General features: G+C 36.8%; 2 protein-coding genes and 1 non-coding gene across 4 annotated transcripts; 2 read left to right on the forward strand and 1 right to left on the reverse strand.

The window, feature by feature from the left end:
• The first annotated feature begins 16,420 nt into the window (after window positions 1–16,420).
• On the forward strand, window positions 16,421–18,470 carry LOC145062338 (WPP domain-interacting protein 2-like). The gene is made up of 3 exons (XM_079009955.1): window positions 16,421–16,630; window positions 16,901–17,872; window positions 17,984–18,470. The coding sequence occupies exons 2-3, from the start codon at window positions 16,903–16,905 to the stop codon at window positions 18,436–18,438; spliced, it is 1,425 nt and encodes a 474-aa protein (XP_078866081.1). The 5' UTR covers window positions 16,421–16,630; window positions 16,901–16,902; the 3' UTR covers window positions 18,439–18,470.
• A 1,091-nt stretch (window positions 18,471–19,561) lies between these two features.
• TRNAW-CCA (transfer RNA tryptophan (anticodon CCA)) lies at window positions 19,562–19,633 on the forward strand. The gene has a single exon. It is a non-coding gene; the product is annotated as a tRNA-Trp (tRNA).
• Window positions 19,634–21,742: 2,109 nt separating this feature from the next.
• On the reverse strand, window positions 21,743–25,156 carry LOC145062641 (putative WD repeat-containing protein C2A9.03). Of its 2 annotated transcripts, none has more exons than XM_079010223.1 (10): window positions 25,059–25,156; window positions 24,156–24,299; window positions 23,920–24,087; window positions 23,746–23,832; window positions 23,499–23,633; window positions 23,290–23,400; window positions 23,063–23,154; window positions 22,865–22,970; window positions 22,536–22,622; window positions 21,743–22,325 (listed from the first exon to the last, which is right to left on the reverse strand). In XM_079010223.1, exons 2-10 carry the CDS (start codon window positions 24,294–24,296, stop codon window positions 21,912–21,914), a joined length of 1,341 nt encoding a protein of 446 aa, XP_078866349.1. In that variant the 5' UTR covers window positions 24,297–24,299; window positions 25,059–25,156; the 3' UTR covers window positions 21,743–21,911. The 2 variants fall into 2 exon arrangements, with proteins under 2 accessions (XP_078866349.1, XP_078866347.1); XM_079010221.1 differs by having other exon boundaries at window positions 24,930–25,065.
• Window positions 25,157–25,883: the final 727 nt, after the last annotated feature.

The following is a 25,883-nucleotide window of genomic DNA, read 5'->3' on the forward strand; positions in this document are numbered from 1 at the left end:
ACACCCTCTAACACCTTTCCTTTCTCCTTCAAAGGTCTAGATCTCATGCATGGGTCAATATTTACGTCCAAGATTGCATTTTTATGAACATACAACTCATATAGTCCTGAAATATGATAGATCTAGGCCAATGGAGACCATTTGCTCATAAAGTCTCCATCTTGGGACCAAAAACCCTAGAAATTGGTCCAAAAAGCACACAACACAAAAGATAAGGCAAGCTTTGATCTTTTTACCTCGGGAAGAAGCTCCAACCTCTGAAAAGCTCGGATCTACTCTTTCCCACAAACTTCTAGCTTCCAAAATGGCCTCTTCTTCTCTTCCACCACCTTGAAATGACACTTAGAAGCTTAGAACACCAACACACTAGCTAGAAACGAAGGAGGGCTCTCTTTTAGGGTTTTCACTCTCTAGAATGGAGGCTGAGGTCCAGGCCATAACATTCCTTTTATAGTGCACAAGCCCCAAATTAGGGTTTACACCTGGGCTCGCTACGCCCAGCGTAACCCTGGGTACACCTAGCATACCCAGGCGAGCCCGCGTCCAAATTAAACGTGCGAGTACACACAGCGTACTCCTCAGTACGCCCAGCGTACTCACAAGCCTAACATTTTACTTAAGGGACTTAACTTGACAACTTTGGAAAAGGAGAAGGGTTAAATAGCTTTACCTGAATTTCGGGATGTTACAATGGCATTGGAGTTTATGGCCCAAGGACCACTCCTTATGGAGTTTACGGCCCAAGGTCATTTCCTCATGAGTTTATGGCCGTAAACTCATGGTACTAAGTGAAATTTGGTGTTTTGAGGTCTTATAAGTCAAGATTGAGCATCCATTGATCAAGTCCAAGCCTTAGGAAGCATTAGGGGCACAATATCACCACCTTATAGAGTTTACGGCCTAAGGACCATTTCCTTATGTGTTTACGGCCGTAAACTCTTATGGGGACATGTTTCTTTGATGTTTAAGGTCCTAAACACTTCAAGGAAGGATCAAGACTAGCATCCAAGGCTTAGGAAGGGACTAGGGTTCATTTAACCCCATTTAGAAGAGTTTACGGCCCAAGAACATCCCTTAGCTGTAAACTCCATTGATCATGTGTTTCTTGATGTTTTATAAGTGTAAACAAGTTCATTCTAAGCACACAAGAAGCTAGGGCAAGTGTACTTACAAGATAGAAGCTTGATTGGGTGTTTAAGGTCCAAGAACACCAGTGTGTGTTCTTGGTGTTTTGAAGAACACTTGAAGATCTAAGTGAAAATCAAGAATGAATGGATGAAATGACGTATAACAACTAGATGTTAGGTTATAACAACAAATCAAGTTAAGAAGCACTTACATTTTTTGGAAAATCGGGTGAAGAACGGGATGCTACTTGAGAGAGAATGGTAAGTGTTCTTGAGTTTGGAAGTTAGGAAGTGAAAGAATGGAGAGTAAACTCATGCCTAAGGCATGAGTTTGCGGCCTAAAGAGAGTTCACGACCCAAACCCTCCTTGTTTGGCCGTGAACACCAATCCAAGGTGTTTATTGTTCCATTGCTATCCCGATATTCTAGAAATCACTTCCTTTTATCCGTTTGTTTCATGAATAATTAATAAAAATACTCAAAAGGACTTTAAACCGGCTAAAATTTAGCAGAAAAGTATTTAACTTTTAATTGAAGTTCTGGACTATAGGGTTTGTACGAATGAAAATTCCGGTTTGTCACAAATACCCATGACTTACATTTGAGAGATGTAGCATTCGCCTTAACGATTTAGAGGCACTATGGGGTGAAGTGTATCGTGTTCACTGCCTACAAAAGCCTTCAACACATATTTGATCAGAGAGAGCTCAATATGAGATAACGAAGGTGTGTCAAATTGCTAAATAACTATGAATGTAAAATCCATTATCATCGTGGAAAAGCAAATGTCGTGGCAGAAGCTTTAAGCAGGAAAGAGCGAGCAAAGCCATTTTGTGTAAAGGCTCTAACCCTAACCATCCACTTGAACCTCACCACCCAAATTCATGATGATCAACTAGAAACACTCAAACCCGAGAATATTGTAGAAGAAAACCTGCGAGATATGGACAAACAGTTCAACCTCAAGGAAGACGGAATATGATATTTCATGAACACAATTTGGACCCCAAAGTTTGGTGAATTCAAGAGTCTAGTCTTAAACTAAGATCATAAATTGAGATATTCGGTACATCCTAGATCAGATAAGATGTATCTCGATCTCAAGAATCTTTATTGGTGGCCCAACATGAAGGCAAAGATTTCCATGCATGTCAGTAAATGATTGACTTGATCCAATGTCAAAGTAGAGTACCAAAATCGATAAGGACTACTACTAAAACGAAAAACCCCGAAATAGAAATGGGAACAAATAATCATGGACTTCGTAACAAAGTTGCCATAGATATCAAGTAGTTATGGCACCATTTGGGTAGTAGTTGTCCGTTTGACCAAGTCCACCCATTTCTTAGCCATCAAACAAACTGAAAAGATGGAAAAACTCATCAAGACCTATCTCAAGGAGAAATTCAGGCTACATGGTCTACCAATATATATTATCTCGGACCGAGATAGAAGATTCACTTCCAGATTTTGGACAATCACCTTAAAGGTTCATAGCAACCAAAACCGAAATAAGTAATGCATATCATCCATTGAAGGATGGCCAGAGTGAAAGAACAATACAAACTCTGGGAGACATGCTTCGCGCTTGTGTGGTAGACTTTGGTAATGCATGGGATACTCACTTGCTACCAGTTGAGTTTTCATAAAATAATAGTTATCACACTAGTATAAAGGCAGCTCCATTCAAGGCCTTGTACGGACACAAATGCCATTATTTAATATGTTGGACAGAAGTTGGAGATACTCGATTAGCTATAAGGCATGCTAGAGATATTCTACACACTCGAACCTGATTCATTCATAAAACAATGGAGAAGATCGTTAAGGTAAATGAACGATTAAAATACCGCACGTCGTCATCAGAAAATCAATGTTGATGTGAGACATAAACGCTTAGAAGTCAAAGTAAGAGATCATGTCCTACTAAAGGTCACACTATGGAAAGGTGCCATCATATTTGGAAAACGAGGTAAGACAACCCCCCTGTTACATCGGACCTTTCGAAAGCGTAGAAAGGGTTGGTTCGGTGGCTTACAAACTCAAGTTACCTCAAGAACTAAATAAAGTTCACAATACCTTCCACGTGTTTAATCTTAAGAAGTGTCTCTCTAATGAGATTCTTGTCTTTCCTCTTGATATGATCCATGTCAAAACTAAGCTTCACATCATGAAGGAACCAATGGAGATCATGGATTGGGAAATCAAAAGCCTCAAACAAATTCGCTTACCTATAGTAAAATTCTGATGGAACCCTCGTAGAGGGCCAGAGTTTACTTGTGAACGTGAGGGCCAGATGAAACAAAAGTATCCGCAATTTTTCAGTGATGCTCCCCCCACTACTGGAATGGAATAAGAGTAGAATAAATTATCCAAGAACTTAATAATTTTGGGATAAAATTCCCTTAATGGGGAGGTAATGTGACATCCCGGAATTTCGGGATAAAATTCCCCTAATAGGGAGGTAATGCTCATAGTAAATCTCTTGGTAATTTGACCCGTTGAGTTTTAGTGTATCTTATGTGAAATAAATGAGTTCATTTCAACTATTATAAGGTACCAGATGGTATCTTACTTCCAAATATGTAATTTGGCAAACAAATCAAACAACTCAAACTGCAACCTTAGGAATACCTCTGAAAAATTGAAAATTTGTATTAAGTACTTGTGAGTAATACAAATATTCTAGTCTAGTAGTACATGTTTCCCTCTTTTCGAAAATATAAAGAACGTCCAAAACGAAGTTCGTATGCAAAAGATACGACCGTTTTAAGAATTCAAACCAATATAATACTGATTTTCTTAAAACTGCTAAAGATGTTTCTATTCGTTGAGGAACTTGCACGCCTCAGATGGAAATTCCGAGAAAGTTTTTGGACTTAGGTCATAGTTTAATATTTAACTTCATACTTGAAATATTTTTAGTAAGAATATTTATAGAAGGTGAAAAAATTAGACGTTTTGAATCAGTAAATCGCGAAACCTTAAACTGTAGATTTCAATATGATTTCAATTATGGGCAATATTTTCTAGAAATAATATATTATTATCCAATTTAGTTATTGTGAATCTTAATGAAGAGATAACTCAAAAGTTCTAAAATCATGTACATATATATATACATATATGTGTGGCGAGCGTATTTTTCAAAAATCTATTATGTATTTGCTATAATTTTTTATAAACCCATATTGCATATGACAAATAGTCAATCGTGTAATCACAATGCATATATATTATATAGTTAAAATTATATAACAACACCAAATATAAAAATATTTATACATGTCATGTAACATTTGCAAATCTCAATTAATAGTATATACGATAAATTGGAGAGTGATTATGTACAAATCTCGAAGCCTTTCTATATCTCACAAACATACATAATTAACTCTTAATATGATAGTGATAATTATTATGTATGTGTTATTGTCATAAAACGTCTCCAACAAATACACACACACAATATTATGAAATCTAGAAGTGTATATAAAATCTATAATATATATATATATATATATATATATATATATATATATATATATATATACACGCACATCAATACATACCCAAATTCAACCAAATACATACCCATTAGTGTTGGAATAGTGTCTAAGGCTGCAACTATATTAGCCAAGCATTTGACCCGGTTATGCATGGTCCTTTTGGGTTGCCTTCACCATAGCAACTTGATAGGATGATTTATTAAGAGAGAGTAAATATTATTAATATATTATGAGAATAATATAAAGAATAATATATTGTTATTTGATTAATATAAGTCATAGAATTAATTGGAATTAATTTGGTGACTTAAAGAGGTTAATTAAATAAAGGGGTATAAACTGTCAATTGTTTGATAGTTAAGCTTTAGACTATAAATCCTTATTGATATATAGTGGACGGATTCTAGAAGTTAGGATAGCTTCAAAATAGTCCAATGAGTTATCTAAGGACAGGATTTGGATAGCCTTAAGAGAAGATTATCCAATTAGGGTTTAGGTTGTAACCCTTAAGGAGTCTACAAGTATAAATAGACCTCATAGCCAAGGAAAATCGGCACCTCACCTAAAGTAAGAGAACCCTGGCCGATTTCCTCCCCTCTCCTCTCTCCTAAATCATCTTCCTTGCTATTGGTGTTTGTAAGCCATTAGAGGAGTGACAATTGTGACTCTAGAAGCTCCAAGACTACAAGATCAACAAGGAATTCAAAGGTATGGTTCTAGATCTGTTTCAATGTTGTTATTTAACCTAATTAGCCATTAGAAGTCTTGGATTAAAAGCATGTTTAATTAGAAAGCCTAGATCCAAGCATTAGGGTTTTGCATGCGCACATAGGAAAGTTCTTATGGCTAAAACCCATCAGTGGTATCAGAGCCTAGCTTGGTTTTCATTAAATTGTTGCTTGATTAACTGAAACAAACCTGCAAAATTCAATTTTTTGGTTTCTGAGTCATGGACTCGGCGAGTTCCAAAGTGGACTCGGCGAGTAGGCCTGACTCGGCGAGTCCCTTTGTGCACTCGACGAGTCCAGGCGTCAGGAATGGCCAGATTCGGGATTTTTTCATAATTATCTTATGGAAACTTACCTTAATCATATTAGATCAACCCTAATCCAATTTTTTGATATATATGACTATTATCTTGATCTAATTAAAGATATTTATCAACAAATAAAATATTTAATTTCCTTATATGATAATTAATTAATTATTTTGATTATTTTGGTAATTATCTTAAAAAGAAATCTTAAATAAAATCAAATATAGATAATTAGGATATTAATTGTTAATTGGAATTATTTGTTATTTGATACTCCATGTTTTAAATGTTTAAAACTTGCCCTCAAGTTTTGAAATTTATATTTTGTGATTAAAAGTTTTAATTTAGACAACTTAAAATTCAAAACCCTAGATTTTAAAAGGTTTAAAATACAACCCTATACTAATATGATATTACTAGAATAATATATATATATATATATATATATATATATATATATATGTATAACTAAATGCTAGTCTTACCGTTAGTAGGCCTCATTCACGAAGCCAATCTATAAGGTGGGTATAAGGTTGCGGCCTATAAAATGGCGCTTAATGGGTGTACACTCACACCCACCCCTTGCTTGATTGGTGGAGGGTCGTTAGCCGAACGGGTAGGATAGGGCAACCTCATCCTCTCATTAAAAGTATAATAAGTAATACAAAGTAACTACACATATTTTAAAATTTCCCAATCTTAGTTACTTTAGGAAAAGTGAATTGATGCAATCCCATGAAATTACACTTTGCACCCATGCTAAGAAGTTAGTGGAGCGTGTGTGGTTTACCGGCACACTAATTGGTTCTAAGCAAAGGTGGCAAAGGGTGATTCATTGTTTATCATAGTTCGATGGAGCGTATGTGGTTTACCGGCACATCGAATAGGTGATCGTTACAATGAAGGCACCATGTGAATTTGCATGGTAATTCATACCCGCTTTGTGATCCTCGGTATCCCAGTCACAAACAAGAGGGGCATATCGAGATTTAAACATGCCATTGAATAGTTTCAATGAATCTCATCCGAACCTAGGAATTCTCAATACACTGAGGACTAATAGTTTAGGTTTTTGTGATGGAGAATTAGTGAATCGTCATTCACTTACCTTCAATTTATTTGCATGTTAGATTACGGCATCCCTTTTCTAGTATGTAAATGTTATTGTTGGATCCTAGCCCTAATTTTTCTTATTGGGTGATAATTAGGGATTCTTATTCTAATCTATCTTTGTCCTTTCTATTTGTAGTTGTCGAACGCTAACAACGCTGCTGCTAGTTCTTTCACATTGATGAGCCTTTGCCAAAAGGTCACCTTCGATGGAACGAACTTTAGCGAATGGATAAGATACATTCGCACCATTGCTCGCTATGAGGATAAGGAGTATGTCCTCGATGAGAAGCTTGAGAAGATCAACCCCGAAATCGCTACTCCGACTGAAATCACCGCTTTTGAAACTCATGAGCGAGATGCAATGAAGGTACATTGCATCATGATTGCCACCATGAACTCCGAATTCCAAAAGTCCTACGAGGACATGTACCCGTACGAGATGCATCAAGACTTATTGGAGAGATACCACCAAAACACGAGACAAGAGCGTTATGAGATTTTCACCAACATGATTTCTGCTAAGATGGGTCATGGAGAATCTCTTACCGTGCACTTGCAAAAGATGCAAAGGTATGTCGACCGCCTTCGCAAGTTAAATGTTGACTTTGGGGATGACTTGGCGATCGACATGGTGCTTCACTCTTTGCCTCCGATGTACAACCAATTTAGGATGACCTACCACATGAACAAAGAAGTGGTCACCCTAAGAAAACTCCAAGGTCTCTTGAGGATTGCTGATAGCAACTTCAAAGACAAGTCTGTTGCACCAACTCCCAATCCGCCTGCTGCTCCTGTCTTGGCTATTGGTCAAGGAAAGGGAAAGAAGAGGAAGGCTTCATCGAAGAACTATCGTAAGGTCAAAGCCCGAGATGGTGCCTCTTCTAGTGGGACCAAAGTTGATCCCGCTAAGCCCTGCCCTAACCCGAAAGAGGCAGAGTGCCACCACTGCCACAAGATAGGACATTGGAAGAGAAGCTGCCCAGAGTACCTGCAAGCAATCAAAGAAGGAAAGATCAAGCCATCTTTCGCAGGTATATACACAATTAAATCTAATGATTCTAATCATGCTATTTCTTGGGTTCTTGATACCGGTTGTGGTTATCACATTTGTTCTAATGTGCAGGGACTAAGAAGAAGTAGGGATGTGGAGCAAGGAAGGATCAATCTAATCATGGGGAACAGAAGATCGTCGCATGTGACCAAGATTGGAGTGTATTCTTTAGTGCTTAGGAATAATTTATGTTTAGATTTGAACAATTGTTGCTATTCGCCAGAAATGGCTAGAAACATCATTTCATTTCATGGTTTATATAGACAAGGATTTAGATTTTCTTTTAATAATGAGAATGGTTCTATTTTGGCTTATCTAAATGGTGTCTTTTACTTTGAAGCTATACCATGTAATGGAATATATGAAACTGTTATGATTGTTGATAACTTAGGAAATGATGTTTTGAATATAGATTCTTCCACTAGTATGAATAAAGCATCCTTGTGGCATTGTCGTCTTGGACATGTCAACAAGAAATGCATAGCCCAACTCCAAAAGGATGGAGTGTTGGAGTCATTCGACCTTAGGGAAGATGACACATGCGAGTCTTGTTTACTTGGAAAGATAACTAAGTCACCCTTCACGAGTACATGTGAAAGGGGTGAAGGTCTATTGGACCTAATACATACCGATGTATGTGGACCATTTAGATCAACCACGAAGGATGGGAACCGCTTCTATGTGACTTTTACCGATGACTATAGTAGATATGGGTATATCTAATTAATCAAGCAAAAGTCTGAAACTTTTGAAAAGTTCAAAGAGTTTAAGAATGAAGTGGAGAATCAATTGGGCAGGAAAATCAAGATGCTTCGATCCGATCGAGGAGGAGAGTACCTAAGTCTTGAATTCCACGATTATCTCAAGGAGCGTGGAATAGTTTCGCAATTGACGCCTCCTAGGACACTGCAGTTGAATGGTGTGGCAGAAAGGCGTAATCGAACCTTATTGGATATGGTTCGCTCTATGATGAGTCGTGTTTCACTACCTATCTCTTTCTGGGGGTATGCCTTAGAGACTGCCGCCCATATCCTTAACCGAGTCCCTACCAAGAAGGTTGCCAAAACACCTGACGAGATGTGGACAGGGAAAGCTCCCTCTTTGGCACATATCAAGGTTTGGGGTTGCGAGGCTTTCGTAAGACGAGATACTCACGACAATCTTGAACCTCGAAGTGAGCGATGTATTTTCATCGGCTATCCACAGACATCCTTTGGATATCTCTTCTATAGACCGAAGGACAATGTTGTCTTCGTTGCGAGGAGAGGAGTTTTCCGAGAGCGAGAACTCATAAGCCAAGGAGACAGTGGGAGGCAAATCGAGCTTGAAGAGATTCAAGATTCGATAGATGAAGGAACCTCTACCGCTGGCACTCAACCCGAGGAGGTAACTCCGGTTGAACCAATTGACGAGTCCTTACCTCTTAGACGTTCCGATAAAGTTAGAGTTCATCCCTAGTTTTATGGTTTTCATATTACTACCGAAGGGGACACGTATATTAGTGATGGTACACTAATAAATCTTGATGAACCTAATAGCTATAAGGAAGCCATGGCAGGCCCGGAGTCTGCGAAATGGAAAGAGGCAATGGATAGCGAGATCCAATCCATGTATGACAACCAAGTTTGGAATTTGGTTGATTATGTGCCCGGACGTAAGACCGTTGGGTGCAAATGGATCTTCAAGAAGAAGACCGACGTGGATGGAAAAGTACACACATATAAAGCACGATTGGTTGCGAAGGGCTTTACTCAAACTCCCGGAGTTGACTATGATGAGACCTTCTCACCAGTTGCGAAGATAAAATCTATTAGAGTGATGCTAGCAATTGCCGCATTTCATGATTATGAGATTTGGCAAATGGATGTCAAGACCGCTTTCCTTAACGGAAAGTTGGCTGAGGATGTTTACATGGCTCAGCCAGAGGGGTTTGTGGATCCGAAGCATCCAAATAGAGTGTGTAAGCTTGAGAAGTCCATTTATGGACTTAAGCAAGCGTCTCGCAGATGGAATCTTTGCTTCGATGAGAAAGTCAAAGAGTTTGGATTTGTATGAAGCGAAGACGAATCTTGTGTATATGTCAAAGCCAGTGGGAGTATAGTAAGCTTCCTCGTTCTATATGTCGATGACATATTACTCATAGGAAACGACATCCCGACTCTGCAGGAGGTTAAGTCCTGGCTCAGGAAGTGCTTCGCTATGAAGGACCTCGGAGAGGCTTCTTACATTTTGGGAATAAGGATAGTAAGAGATAGAAGTAAGAGACTAATTGGACATAGTCAGAATACTTACTTGGATAAAGTACTAAAACGATTTAGTATGGAAAACTCGAAGAAGGGAGAATTACCGATACAAAGTAATGCCAAGTTGAGTAAGACTCAAAGTACGAGTACCGAAGTTGAGATAGCAGAAATGAGCCGAGTACCATACGCTTCCGCAGTTGGCTCAATCATGTACGCTATGACTTGTACTCGCCCTGATGTAGCCTTCACTTTGAGCATGGTTAGCAGATATCAAGGGAATCCTGGCAGAGCACATTGGATTGTGGTGAAGAATATCCTTAAGTACCTTCGGAGGACGAAGGAATGGTTCTTATTCCTCGGAGGGAGTGATGACTTGAAGGTGCGAGGGTATAGTGACGCCAGTTTTCAGACCGATAGGGACAACTACCGTTCGCAGTCGGGCTGGGTCTTTACCCTAAATGGAGGAGCAGTGACATGGAAGAGTTCCAAACAGGAAACCGTAGCTGATTCAACGTGCGAATCAGAGTACATTGCAGCGAGCGAAGCGTCGAAGGAGGCAATATGGCTGAAGAACTTCATCGGTGATCTTGGAGTTGTACCTGCCATAAAGGAGCCCATGGAGATTTTCTGTGATAACGAAGGAGCGGTTGCCTTGACCAAGGAATCGAGGGATCATGGTAGATCAAGACATATCGACAGAAAATATCACTTCATTAGACATCGTGTAGAAGAAGGACAACTCGTAGTGAAGAGGATATCATCGGAAGATAACCCAGCAGATCCGCTTACGAAGGGACTGAGTAGGGTTATGCACTTGCAGCATGCTAGGAGTATTGGGCTGAAGGATGATATTAGCATATATTAGATAGTATTAGAAATGTGTAATAGATAAATGTAATTAACATTTGATGATTAAATAAAGGAGTTTTATTTATGAGTAATGTTACTATCTTATGTTAATTGTTTAGCTATTGTTTCACTTTGCATGTTTTGACTTCCAGAATAATTGAAATTATTAGGAATAATAGAATTGTTCAAATTGTCCACAATCGTTCATATGTTGGAAGTAGATATGAATGAAGATTGTCATGAATTGGTGTGTAGATTGTCTAAATGGTTTTAGACATAGCAAAGGGTTGCTACAACGTTCATGAGTGCTTATGAACTAGTTTTGAGCATTGGAACAAACCCGCGCTTGCTGGAATCACCTTATGGAATATGATATAAAAGGGTGATCGCAAGACGATAATATCATATGGTCTTAAAACCTAGATATATGGTTTGTTATTTGTTAATTGAGTGTACATTGATAATGCGAAAACGCATCAGTAACTCGGTGTTATAAAACGCATTGTTGTGTATAGTAGGTTAATGAATAAGTAAATGCATATAAGTCGAAGTTTATCTGTAACTTTTATCTAAGAAGGTAAAAGCAATATCTCGGCCGCTCGATGATTTGATTTGACTTATGTGTCGGGCCCGGTCAGAACTGAATTGATGTGTTCGATTAAGTTCTATGTCGAATAAATCAGAGATCGAGAAACCTAAATGCTTGACTAACTATTCCATAGGATTGTCAGCATGATATCTAACAGAGGACTGTACAATCCCTTATCTAAAGGACAAGATTGATTAGATCAGAGTTTGACAGCGTCTTTGAGAGCTACGATTGCAAACCGAATTGTACTTGTGCATATAGTTACTAGACTTATCCAAGTAGGAGACTATTGGAATAGTGTCTAAGGCTTCAACTATATTAGGCAAGCATTTGACCCGGTTGTGCATGGTCCTTTTGGGTTGCCTTCACCATAGCAACTTGATAGGATGATTTATTAAGAGAGAGTAAATATTATTAATATATTATGAGAATAATATAAAGAATAATATATTGTTATTTGATTGATATAAGTCATAGAATTAATTGGAATTAATTTGGTGACCTAAAGAGGTTAATTAAATAAAGGGGTATAAATTGTCAATTGTTTGATAGTTAAGCTTTAGACTATAAATCCTTATTGATATATAGTGGACGGATTCTAGAAGCTAGGATAGCTTCAAAATCGTCCAATGAGTTATCTAAGGAAAGGATTTGGATAGCCTTAAGAGAAGATTATCCAATTAGGGTTTAGGTTGTAACCCTTAAGGAGTCTACAAGTATAAATAGACCCCATAGCCAAGGCAAATCGGCACCTCACCTAAAGTAAGAGAACCCTGGCCGATTTCCTCCCCTCTCCTCTCTCCTAAATCATCTTCCTTGCTATTGGTGTTTGTAAGCCATTAGAGGAGTGACAATTGTGACTCTAGAAGCTCCAAGACTACAAGATCAACAAGGAATTCAAAGGTATGGTTCTAGATCTGTTTCAATGTTGTTATTTAACCTAATTAGCCATTAGAAGTCTTGGATTCAAAGCATGTTTAATTAGAAAGCCTAGATCCAAGCATTAGGGTTTTGCATGCGCACATAGGAAAGTTCTTATGGCTAAAACCCATCAATTAGATCAATGGTACAAATCAATACACAAATTATACACATAATAAGCCTTTGCTTCAATTTTCACCCAAAGAAAACACATAATACATAAAGTCAATCAAAAATCAAATCAATTATGAAGTAAAAACTAACAGCTAAGACGTGAATGACATTCGATACTTGAATAATGATTTGGAAAACGAAGCTTTATTATGGTCAAGGTTGATATCGAAGTAGGTTACTTGAAAATCTAAAGGAGTTAAGTTTTTATTTCGAAGGATCAATTTGTGGTGATTAAATTGATTTTAGATTTGGATGTCTAACACATCTTGAAATTGACTTGGGAACGAGCTGGGAATGACGAATTGATGTTTTTGGAAGTCAACATTGAATAACACATAAGGTCATTATTTGGAGATTTGCTTTTGGACATCGACTGAAATGGGAAGGATAGATGGTTCGAAGGTTGGAATTCTTATCAGATATCAATGTTGAGTCATGTACTGGACAATGCACTAAGGAAAACAACAAATGGAATTTTGGAGTCGTTGATCGAAGTAGTGGATATCGATGTGTTGGGTTGATCATATTTCAAAGGCTTGGGTCGATCAATTTCGTTAGCGAATGGGTTATTGGAGTCAACAATCGAACAAACTAAAGGTGAAGGTTGTGTGTTTCAGAATTCGATTTTGGGGTCTCAAAGTCTTGATGTCGATGGTAGCATGTTGGATTTCGAAGGCTGAGCATCGAGATTTCAAAATAGGGTCATGGTTTGTTGTTTCGAAATGGGTGGATTGATTAAAAAAATGATTGGTTTTGAAAGTTTGGTTGTGAGGATCGATTGGGTATCAACATAGTCACGGATCGTACCTGGTTTCAAAGTGAGATGAAGAAGAAACAAAACATGTCGATTTGAATCCTTTAACTTTCAAAGAAGTGACAGAAAAGGTCCACATTCGAAATGGGGATAAAAGTTTGTGTTAAATGCAGACTTTTCATTTCGAATCCTTGATGTTTCAAAATATTGGCAGTATTTACCTAACTTCGAAATTGGGCAGAAAATTCTGAGATATTGGATTATTTTTTGAAACAGGACCCTGCAGTTAATGCGAAGTAACACTTTATGCCCAATTTCGCAATTGGGGGAGTGTTTCGCATTTTAGGTTGTTTTGGGCACACCGGGTCACTGCAGAATTTCGAAATTGACAATTTCTACCATAATTTGTGAAATTTTATCAAAGGCGGTCCATGAACGAATATGAAAATTGAAGATTTTTTAGATTTTCTGGATTTTTGCAAATGTTTATGCCATGTGTTAAGGGGGAGATTTAGATAGAAAATTTCCAAATTTGAGTGCTTTCTTATTCCGTTTTGGTTTTGTAATCATTTTTTTATTATAAAAAAGAAGAAAGAATTAAATATGGGAATTCGAAAGTTGAATTTTTCATATTATGCGTACTTGAAGATCGAAGTGACATTGAGCAACGAAGTTTATGAAGTGATTCAATTGGAGATTCGAAAGTGATTAGTTCATGACGGATTTGGACTTATTGAAGATTTTTGGGGTTTACTTTTATGCTCAGCTTTTGGGTGATATTGTGGAGATTTGGAAACTCCTAATTACCTTTTAATGCTCGGTTTGTATGATCTCACACTCTAGAACCCGGATTGGAAGGTCATTGAAGAATTGAAGATTTGAAGTTCATTTTTACATGTGTCACGCTTGAGGCTTGGTTCGTGGAGTTGCTCAATTTTGGAAGATTTGAAGTAGGTCATTCATTCCTAACTTTGAGGGGAGAATGTTGGGATGCAAAGTTATCCATGTATGACTTTGTTGTGGTTTGACTCATGTAGACCCACTTCATGTGGTAGAGTAGCCTTGTGACATGAAAAATAGAGAGAGAGAGAGAGAGAGAGATGCAAACACCTCTATATAAGGTGGGTTCCATACCACTTATAAAGGTGTGCTTGAGAGATCTAACATTGAGAGTGTTAGTGTGAGCTATTTATTTGTCTAGATCTAGCTTATACTTTTTTGTAACACCTTTCATGATCGAATACGTCTCCTAAATACCCAAATCACCGTGTTCTTTGTGTGTTTTTTAATTCCGCATGCCAGATCAAATGCTCATAAGTCACATTATTTATAGCATTCAACTTCCATAAAAGGGCTTAATCTCCTGCATGGGACTTATATATCTCTAAAGATGCAAACTTTATGAGTCTAGAACCTCAGAAAGACCAAGAGGAGCAACTCAAAGCGTGTGGAGTGATCACAAACTAATAGACCTCACTAAGGGGCCAAAAGGGGACTAAATTTTATTAAGGCTTAGATCTAAGCTCCTAATGAGCAAGGTTAGAGCTTTATACCTCAAATGAATTGGAAATGGAGTAGAGAACCAAGATCTATAAGCTCCTACTTGAACCACCACCTTGCACAAAGCTTCTCTTCCTTGAATGGGCTTCAAACATACACCAAAACACACACAATGAGCTCACAACACTCTTGGAGGCTCTAGGGTTTCGAGATTTTGGAGACTATGCAGGCTGGAAATGAGACCAACACTTGGGACTTAAGGTGTTTAAATATGCCACCCTAAAAATTAGGGGTTGAGCTCCACGTGTGAATGTCATACGCTCCCCAAGGGAACACCTCGCATTCGAGCTCCGCTTACAAAAGTCCAAACTTGATGGAAATAGCCCCTCTTCCCCTTCAAACTTGCAAAACAAGGCCAAAAAGCAACAACCTAATATATAAGGGACCAAAAATGAATAATACTTGGATCGAGCGTTACACTGTGATCCATGAACTTAGTAATATGGCCCGATGTGTTCCGCCGCCTCGGCCTGGGGTGTGACAGATATCGATGAACCGCTTGCTAGCCTAATAAAGCGAAGCGAGCTACATATTCTTCAAAGAATAAAGAAAAGGAAAGCGCATTAAAGGACTTGGGTATATATAGGAACAATTTGACGAACATCTTGCCCTACAAAAAAAAGGTAGTTTTGAGGCACGAAGAACAAAAATTACTTCGGGGGCAACATGTGGTAAACGGTATGCAAGTTTTGAAAATGTCGATCGATGGCCTCGAGGGTGAAAACCTCGAGACAATACTTATGAGGAAAAGGTTAATTCATGATGTATCAAAACCAAGATTACTGCCCCATAAGGTGGAGATCTGGTTGTATCAAAACCATGATTATTGCCCCATTCCAAAGTGAAGGCACACATGTTATTATTATACCCATACTTGGGATATAGCCCTGCTTCACTACTGATCACATCATCTTTCAATTCCATATATTTCCACATAATTGTATACCCCAGATGCATCTCCGACACCCTCTTCCACCAATAAGGGGTATCTTTATCAAACTTTGCAAGAGCATTCTCGAACAATTTGTTCTTAAGATGATTCCAATTTGTCGCTTTAGCCACCTCCCACACCCAATGTGTCTGCCTATTGCTAATCCAGCTTCGACAATACTTTTCCAACCATCGAGGTCGGGGGTGGAGATGCTAGGAGGGTTCCACCTCCATCAATCGGCTGTTGAGGCACAACAAAATACGACGAACTTTATTTTTAAGACATTTATTTTTAATTTAACAGAAATGGAGCCAAAGGTTATCAAATATAGCTTGGGGAATTTTAGTCTTTTTACATTGATAATAACGGACCCTAACATATGGTAACAATCCCAAAAACCGATGGTAATACCAAACAGTGAAATAAGGACCATGATAAAATCCAAAAGTGATTTTTTATGCAAACCTCAAGGACCTAAGCTGTATTTTACTCGATATTTTATAATGGTTCCGATCATGACCCATATTTTAACCGGGTTTTAAAGGGAATAAGACTTTTATCTTTTATCGCCCTCTTTCGTCACTGTGCCCTCCATGTGGCTCGTCTGTACTGTAGTACCTGTACCTCTCCAAAACACTTACTTTTTCATAAGTCTCATCGCTATAAAGTTTCATATCCTTCTCTAATCTAGGGTTTCCTGTTTCTTCAATCCGATCAACCATCACTATATTTTCTCTAATCGAAGCTCTCTTCTATCATCTATGGCGTCTAAGGTACGTTGTTAATACGTTTTTTTCTTTATCTTCGATTGATCCACTTCCAACACACCAATTACGAATTGAACGTCTTTGAGGTAACAATCTAAGGTAGATAGTATTGAACTGAATCCAGTCAATATCCAATTGGAAATCCTGAATTCAATTTATATAGATCCTTTTTCGAGATTTGGTTTCCGTAATTTGATCTGGATTTGAGTTCGGGAGTCCGGTGTCAGCTCTTTTGTTACCTTCGTTTGAAATTCATACACGAGCAGTATATTTTAGTTATGGATTTCGGGAGCGAGCGTTCAGTGGAGGATAATGAATTGATAGAGACCGAAGGGTTGGAAAAAAACGGTGAAATTGATACCGAACTGAAAGATAATGGGAATTATGATGCTGAAATCGTGGATGTCATTAAAGCCGAAGGTACTGTAGCGAACACAACAGAGATATTGCCGGGAGGCTCGATAGGATCGTCGCCGTCGCCGGCCACGAAAGGGCGAGGATTACGGAAATGGCGGAGGATTCCTAGAGAAGCTGGCAAGGAAACGAATAGTAGTTTAGATAGCAATCGGAAGAGAGGTATGATTGGTTTACCAAACGCCATGAAACAAAGGAGTGAAGGATCTAGTTCATCAACAAACGCTATGTCACATGCTCACGATAATCCTTTAGATCATAATCTGCTTTACGGAGATTTAGGACGTGGATCTGATTTTGCTTCTAGGGCAGATTCCGACAACAGCGAGGATCAAAACAGCAGATCTTCCACAGCCGCTAGTGCTCCAAAACCTAACCACAGGTTTCCTGTAGCAGGTATGAAGAGCTCGAATGGGAAGAATTCAGGTGGTATATCAGTACAACCTGGTGATCAACCGGAGAAAAATCAAAATCAAACCAAGAAGCCAAGAGGATTCAAACTCAAGAAGGAAAACTCCATTTCCAGTATGGAATCTGACTCCAGAAGCTCAAACTTTGTATTCACACAGGGTTCTAACTCTGTAACAAGCAATGGTAGAAAGAATGTCAGGTTGGGTAACTATGAGGAAGATTACAGTGATGATGCTGAAAATGGTGACAGACAAACTCAAACTGCATTCAACAAAAACGAAGCTGATTCTGAAGATGTTTCACATGAAGATTTAGCAGCTGAGAACTCTTGGGAAGTCAAGGAAGAAAAAATTAATGGTGATCATGACACTCTGGTAGATTCTATCATTCCACTCCATTTGGCTCAAGAAGCACTTGAAAGAGGTAATGTAACTTTTCCTCTAATCATCATTCACAATTAAACTCCATCTTCATCTTCATCTTCATCTTCATCTTCATCTTCATCTTCATCATCATAATTGTTATTGTTTACAGAAGTCCAGAAATTGAGGGATGTTGGTAAAGAAGAAACATTCTCCTCTGACGAGTCCTTCCAATCCAGTAACATTAAGATTGAGGAGGCTCGGGTTATGATCGAGCTCAAGAACGCAAAGATCTTTGAGCTTGAATCGATCTTGAATCTTGGAGACATAAAGAAAGATTATGAAGAACTATTGATGCAAGGAATCGCAGCTGAGCTGGAATATCTAGTCATCTTAAAAACAATCCAAAACTTGAAGGAGGGTCACATGGATCAAATCAATAATCTTATGGTACAACAAAAGAAGCTAGAAGTAGAAGAAAAGGTACAAGTTGAAGAAGCATGGAAATTGAAAAATAGGGTATGGAGATATGGTTTGTGTTTTATGATTCAGTTGTTTTTGCTTCTTGTTGGTGTGTATGTGTTTGTTTTGCAGTTTTCATCCCAAAATAAGGTTATACCTACATAATTAGTTAAAATTAAATTTCCACTTTGTTTAGATATTGATAGACTATATATATATATATATATATATATATATATATATATATATATATATATATATATATATATATATATATATATATATATATATATATATATATATATATATATATATATATATATATATCAGGGGGTGATCTTTTGTTTGTAATATGACTTTTTTTAGCTGTTATTAATGTTTCAGTTTTGTTTGGTAATTTTTGTTTCAGACTTATCATAAAGTGTTGTAAAATCATTTTTAAAGTGAATGAAATTTTTTGAATATGATTTTAAGGGTTGTTTGATATGCTTATTATTGAGTTGAATATCAATCGATTAGATTCAAATTGTTTGATCATTAAGTCTTTTACTCGGTTTTCGGTTTTGACTTCTCTGAAATGCCTTTTATTCAGTCAGATTCTAGATCCTAGACTGACCGGTTTGATTCACTTAGATCAAATTCAATCAACAACTATCAACTTAGATCAAATTCAATCAACAACTATCAAGTAGTTGCAATCAAATAACCCTTTACCTTTTTTAACAACAACAAAAAAATTCAAAATGGCGTCTAAATAAAAAACCCAAAATAGTAGGCATTGTAAATGAATGATATATGATCAACACCCCATGAAAGAAAATTGAATGGATGGCATATAACATAAACAACTTGTAAATAGGTTCAAATCAAATCATTTTTTTGTTGTTATAATCAGTTGCCTTAATCACTATCAATATGGCACTATCACTATTATTGCCATTGTTGTTCTGATCTAAACTAGTCTTTCGATGAAACCTGGAGAAGACTACGACAGACAATTACTATTGATTTATCAAGTTCTAATGGGAGAATTTCCAGCCAATCACGATCAGTGTGACTCTTCAAATGTTGGTAAAAGTGCTTTGTGTATTGAAAAGATGCTCCACACATGTAACATGTGGGTATATCATCATCAGCAGCACATGGAAAATAATATCGGATTTTTTGCATCATCTGCAAAATCAAAATTTTTAACTCAAATTATGTCGCTCAAAAAACAGACAAAATACGGAAACATTCGTCGAACGGTCTTTGTATATATAATTATATTAGGAGGAACTATCACCAAGGATCCTTGGCGCAATGGTAGCGCGTCTGACTCCAGATCAGAAGGTTGCGTGTTCGATTCACGTAGGGTTCAAATCCTAAATCGGGTCCTATTTTTGTAACTATTTTTTTCCTTTGTCACAAGTATATTTATGTTGAAATCAACTAAAAAACGTTTGATTTTTGATATTCTTCATTAAGATTCATCTACATTTATAGAACGTATGTAGATGAATTTTATGATCAAACCTAAAACAAATCGACCTCTATTTAGATACAATACCTCAATTGACTCGATCAATCAATCTACTTAGAAACAACTTTTAATAACTAAAATAATTCTTTCAAATTTCAATGAAGAGTTTTAGAATTTAGGTCGAATTTGTACCTTAAACTTGATATATTCTCGATCAAACTCTCACAAGTTTTCCAAGTGTTTTAGGATTTTGGTTCGATATCTCCTAAAAGATTATTTATAACCATGGGTTTAACAGATAAACTTGAAATCGAGCCTCAATCACATCGCCTAAGGAAACAAATCAATCGGAAATAATTCCCATTTTTAATCCAATTCAAGCTAATTTCTGCTATTCGCAACTTGTAAACAAAACCCCTCAGACATGTTTTATTTTGTATTATCTTTAAAATATAAGAATTTGTTATAAGAAAGATTTCTTATTGAATTTAGTTATCTATTGCTTAACAACGGCACTCTATGATGGAACTAATATGTCATGAATAAATGGACTTAGGCTACTCCATTATCTTGGTATCAAGTCTCAAAACTCTAATATATGATAGATATCATGCCTTTCGAAAAAATCAAACTCCTTATATATATATCATAAAATGATAGCTTATTTCCAGTATCTAAAGAGCAAATTCCACATAACATCTAAATATCTTCATCAGTGGTGGACGCAGAAAGTTTGAGTAGTGGTGGCACCAAAAAAAATTTCCGAACAAATCTAAATTAATAGTGACACTGATATTTCAAAACGTTGCACCTAATTGAAAAAATAAATAAATTACACTAATTGTTGGAATCAGAGCAGTGGCCCGGGACACCCCGGGCTCCCCTAGTGTCTGCCTCTGATCTTCATACTTCCTTCTAGATCGCAAAAATGATTGCTTTTGGGAAAGAAAAAATATCATGAAACATCTTTTTTTATTATTCAGAAATTTTATTTTCAATGTCTCCGTTACCATATGTTAACGTGTGTATTTTTAAGACGGAATGAGCATGTGACCACGTTTAAAGGAACCTTCCGATAAGGAGCACACAAAACAAGACAAGTTTGGTGAACTTTAGGCCATAGGATATATACATAGCACAAGGTCTCGTGGTGATCAGTTGGAGAAAGACAACGACCATACACATCATCCCAAAAATTTTACGTTGATGATCCGGAGCCATGATCATGGCCTCATGTGGTGTATATCACGAAAGACCACAGTCATGCAACTCTTCTTTTATGCTCCTCTCTTCTTCTTTATTCTTTGTTCCTTTCACTTCTTCTCATTGCAAGTACACCAACTAATGGTGTGGAAGAAGATGGTGGTGAGGTTGACCACATTTTAAATGAGATGTGGTGAGGTGTAGTTGTTTGGCCTGTCCACCATATTCCACGGCCTAAAAAACTAATACTTAATTGGATTGTTAATAAGCCATTGTGTTGCATCCGGATAAGGAGCACACCAAACAAGACAAAGTTGGTTAAATGTTATTTCAGCTCCTAAACCATATAAAAGACTTAAACATATTGTTCATGGCTCCACTAAACTTAACAAGATGCTCCGCTCTTGTAAGGTTCCATGTTCGCCTCAAGTAGCCTATTTTTAAATTTTATTTTCCATGTGTAAAAAATGATTTTTTTTCCAAGATTAAAACAAACATTCCTCAGGAAGCCAAACACTTAAATCCAATTTTGTTTGACCTATTTCAAATAAATAATTGAGAATTTGAGATCCAGGAGCAGGACTTATGATGACTACTCTTTTCAAAGCTTTTTCCTGAAATGTTTAAAATAGTCTTTTTCCAAAGTTTGTATACCATATGTATCGTTAGATATTCAGAAACAGTTTCGACTGCCTACCTCTTAACTCCCTTTATCTATTAATTATTGTAGTATTATTGTTTGTGTCTAAACTACTATACATAAAACCCTCACATTTGATTTACAAGTCATATTAACATCAAATATTAAGGAATAAAATATGTAAATAATTATTTGATATTTACTAAAAACAATGAAACCATGACGTATATATTTATAAGCCATTGCCAATGTGTCTACCTACCTAGTATCCCTGTGTACATATATCTATGTTTTTGGTTATCCAACCATTTTTCCATGCAGCAGCACTCAAAATCAAATTAAACAATCAAGATAAGAGTAGTTACGCTTTCTTCCGTATTCTAGAAGACTCCCGTAGGTCCGGTCCCACACGCCAATAAAAAGCGATTCGGTGTCGGGACTAAAACACGCGCCCGATATTTCACCAAAAAAGTCGATTTCTTGTTGTTTTTGGTATCCATTTTTGACATCAAAAACATGGACAAAATCAGCCGGTTCGGCCATAGCCATGAATTGGCCATCGGATGAGTAGCGAATTGACCGAATTGCCCCCAAGTTGGCCTTGAGAGTGGTTATTGATTCGGACAGGTGTCGGACATCCCACACCCGACATGTTTTGTCTTGGTTGCCTGTGGCAAATGTGTTGCCGTCTGGATGCCATGCTGACGCAAATGAGAAATCCAGGTGTCCTTTCAAAGCTGCAACCCTCTGCAAAGAAAACAAAAAGGTCAAATTTTACATTTTTGGTCCCTCGAGTATAGCTGGTTTTTTCAAAGTTTTGGTTCCAACAAGTCTTCTCTTGCAATTTTGGTCCCTATTCCAAAAATCAGATATACTTAAAGGACCAAAGTGTAATTTACTCTAATGGAAAAAAAAAAAAAAAAGATGTAAGAATATGTTGAAAAGTAAAAAACTTGCCTTTCCGGAGGTGGAATCGAACAAAATTCCTTCAGGATTGTCTCCCACGATTACAAAAAGCTTGCCATCAGGGCTGACTGATGTATGCTGCATGCATAAATCAAGTTTCAAGTTTATCACATTGGAATCAAAAGTTTCTATCCACTATTTGGTTAGATGGAATGGAATGTATAATTATGGTCAATGATATTGTTTGGAATAGAAATAATTTTTTATACCAACAAAACCAACGGAATCAAATTCCAGTGGAATGAACGATTCCGATTCCTTTCCTAATAGTAGTAGATAGAAAAAGGTACAAAACAAAGGGAGGAAAAGAGAGTGTATACATTCACAGGCCAAGGAAACTGGAAGTGCTTAGACATCTCAAACTTTTCCATATCAAAATCCCGGACCCCACAATCATTATTCGAGGCTGCAAAATGAACTGCACCACTGCAAAACAATCAAAAGATAGATAAACTCACGCGAATTTTTATTATTATTTTTTAAATTTGTTAAATAAACAAAATTGATATCAAGCCAACCTAGGAGTGGTATAAATGTCTACAGCATTAGTGATGGCATTATCATCATAACTTGTCCTCGAACAGTAGCAAACTCCAGGTTGATCCAAATACTGCACCCGTAAATCAATATATATATATATATATATATATATATATATATATATATATATATATATATATATATATATCTTCACAGAGCAAAATGTTACACAAAAATAAATAAAATTGTATAATATAATACTTGCCTTGCATATAAGCTCTCCCTGGAATCCACCAGCAATTAATAAATTATCTTTTACTGCAAGTGTACTAACTTGAGTTTCAGTAAATCCCTCCAGAAGACTTCCAGGGTGTTTCTGTAATATTATAATTACTTAATTAATTACCCTAACATAAAATATAATGTAAAAGAAGAAATTAATTAATTAACTAAAAGGGAACAAAAAGCACGCACCTCACGTGGTGCCACGTGTCCTGCTAAATTAAGGACTGATGATTTCTTACAAGTTAAGGAAGACCAACGAAGGACAGAGAAATGGGACATATAGTACACATCATGCTTTGATGTAGCCCATACCAGGTTCCTCAACTAAATCCCCCCCAAAAAAAAACATATCATAATGTAATTAATTAAACCCAAAAAATAATATACTTAGGAGTTAGGCAGATAATTCAAGATCAAAATGGACTTGTCAGCATGCCTGAAAATGAAGAATTGTTGACTTCACGGATCTTGAATTGGATCTAAATTCATAAAAGGAGCCTCCTTTGTTTGTATCTTTGCATTGCTGTTTCCCAAAAAAAAAAAAAAAATCGCCAAACATTCAGTATGATGATGAATGTACATAGAAGAATAATTAAATATTAATTAGTACCTTCTGTGAACTCTGTCCAGATAGAGGGACATTTTCGTAATTCTTGTATTGTTCTAGCCTAGTTTGTCTATATTGTTCCCTAGTAATACTGAGCCTCTCCCATGGAATACCTTGAATGTCCTTCCCTTTTCTTACCTGAGCAGCATATGTATCTCCCAACTTATAATTCTGCATTATTAATCACTTGATTAACATTTTAAAAAATTTATGTTTCCATTGAAGGTCATAACACGAACCATATGATCATGTTCATCAATTTCCGAGTCTGAACCATCTGTATCTCTACCATGTAACTCATCACAAATATTGTTTTCTACATCTTCTGCTTCATGTTCATCACCCATGTATTCACCATCATTATCCAGGTCATTTGACATGATCTATCAAGAAAACAACCATGGCCATAAAAGTTACTAAAACAAAAAAGTTTCACACTTCAAAAAAGGTATAACCTACAAGCTACAACAGTCATCTTACAGATTAGACACATCACATGTCAATAATAAATCAGATATGTCATGATCTGGCATTTTGAAGAATCCATTCCCTGATTTTGATTTCAGAGTTGATGAATCTCTATGCAGAATATGCAGTTCCTATGGAAAGTTAGTGCTAAACTAGTATTGGGAAAACAATAAACCAAATATGTCATGATTTTAAATCAAAAGAATCAACGAAAAACCAATTGCATATTCAAAACCTCCTTCCCAGACTACACTACAAAGTAAAAGAAATATTAAACTTCTAAACAACAGCGAACTCATACAAAAGCAAGCGGATTATCAGAGCAAGCGCTGATCAGAAAAAACCCTAATTCAAACATTAACATTCATAATTACTAAAACAAAATGCGGATATATATGCATATCGTCTCAAGAACATGCGTTTAACAAAAAAAACAAAAAAAAAAAAAAAAAAAAAAAAAAAAAAAAAAAAAAACAGTACGATCAATTTCAACAACAGGAGAGGCAACCATTAATCACGCCAAATAACAATGGAAATCAACATACCTTCGTCAATTCAGATAATCAAATCAAAACGAAACCTAAATTCAGTAGGCATGCAATGAAAGCAATACTCGGGCAGAAAAAATGGCGAGAGATTTCTCTCGAAAGCGAAGAGACGAGAGAGGTGCCTACCTATCGGCAATCGCTATCTAGTGCTTGCCAAAACAACGTCGTATCATAAAGGTAGATGGCTAGACGCTGTCGAATTTGATTTCATCGTTTCATGTCGGTTATTGTATTTCGAATTGTTCATTTAGTCCCCTTCACTTATTTATTTGTTTTAGGAGGGAATAAATTTATTTTTATTGGGTCTATTTGATCTTTTTCGAAGAAATGAAAGGGCAAGCCGGTTATCTTTTTGCCAGCTCATTTAAGTAGTGAGCGGGTTATTGTTGTAATTGTTGGAGTAAATTACACGAATCGTTCTTGGGACAAGTGTCAAATTGCACGTTCAGTCTCTATTTTTAAAAATTAACTCGGAGCGTCCCTCAGACATTTGAATACTACCCGCTCATCCCTATTGTCGTTAAACGTTAGATTTCTCCATTTGGGTACCCCACGTGCTCTGCACGCAGGGGTATTTTTGTCATTTCATGCCGCGTGTATATCATCAACTGTGTATGGCGCCATATCCAGTTCACCCAAACGTTGCATACCCAATCCTCGATCAAAACCTTTCTCGTCTCACAAAAACCCTAGTTTTCCGTCAAGAGTGAAGATGAGTGGGTGGCGAATACGACCACAGATGGATGAAATCGATTTGGTAGCAAGTTACGGTAAGGAAAGCCAACTATTTTATGCTCTGTTCTTGATCACTTTGTCTCTGATTTTGAAAATATTGTTGTTTTTTTTTCTTGTGAAGGTGGGAATCCAACTGTTTTTAGTATACGGTTGCACTATGGAGTAGAGTTTACCAAATTTCCTGGGAGAAAATACATCAAGGGACAACAAAAATTT

This window comes from Lactuca serriola, chromosome 7 (assembly GCF_051521515.1).
Source record: "Lactuca serriola cultivar US96UC23 chromosome 7, Lser_US96UC23_V15, whole genome shotgun sequence".
Lineage (NCBI taxonomy): Eukaryota > Viridiplantae > Streptophyta > Magnoliopsida > Asterales > Asteraceae > Lactuca > Lactuca serriola.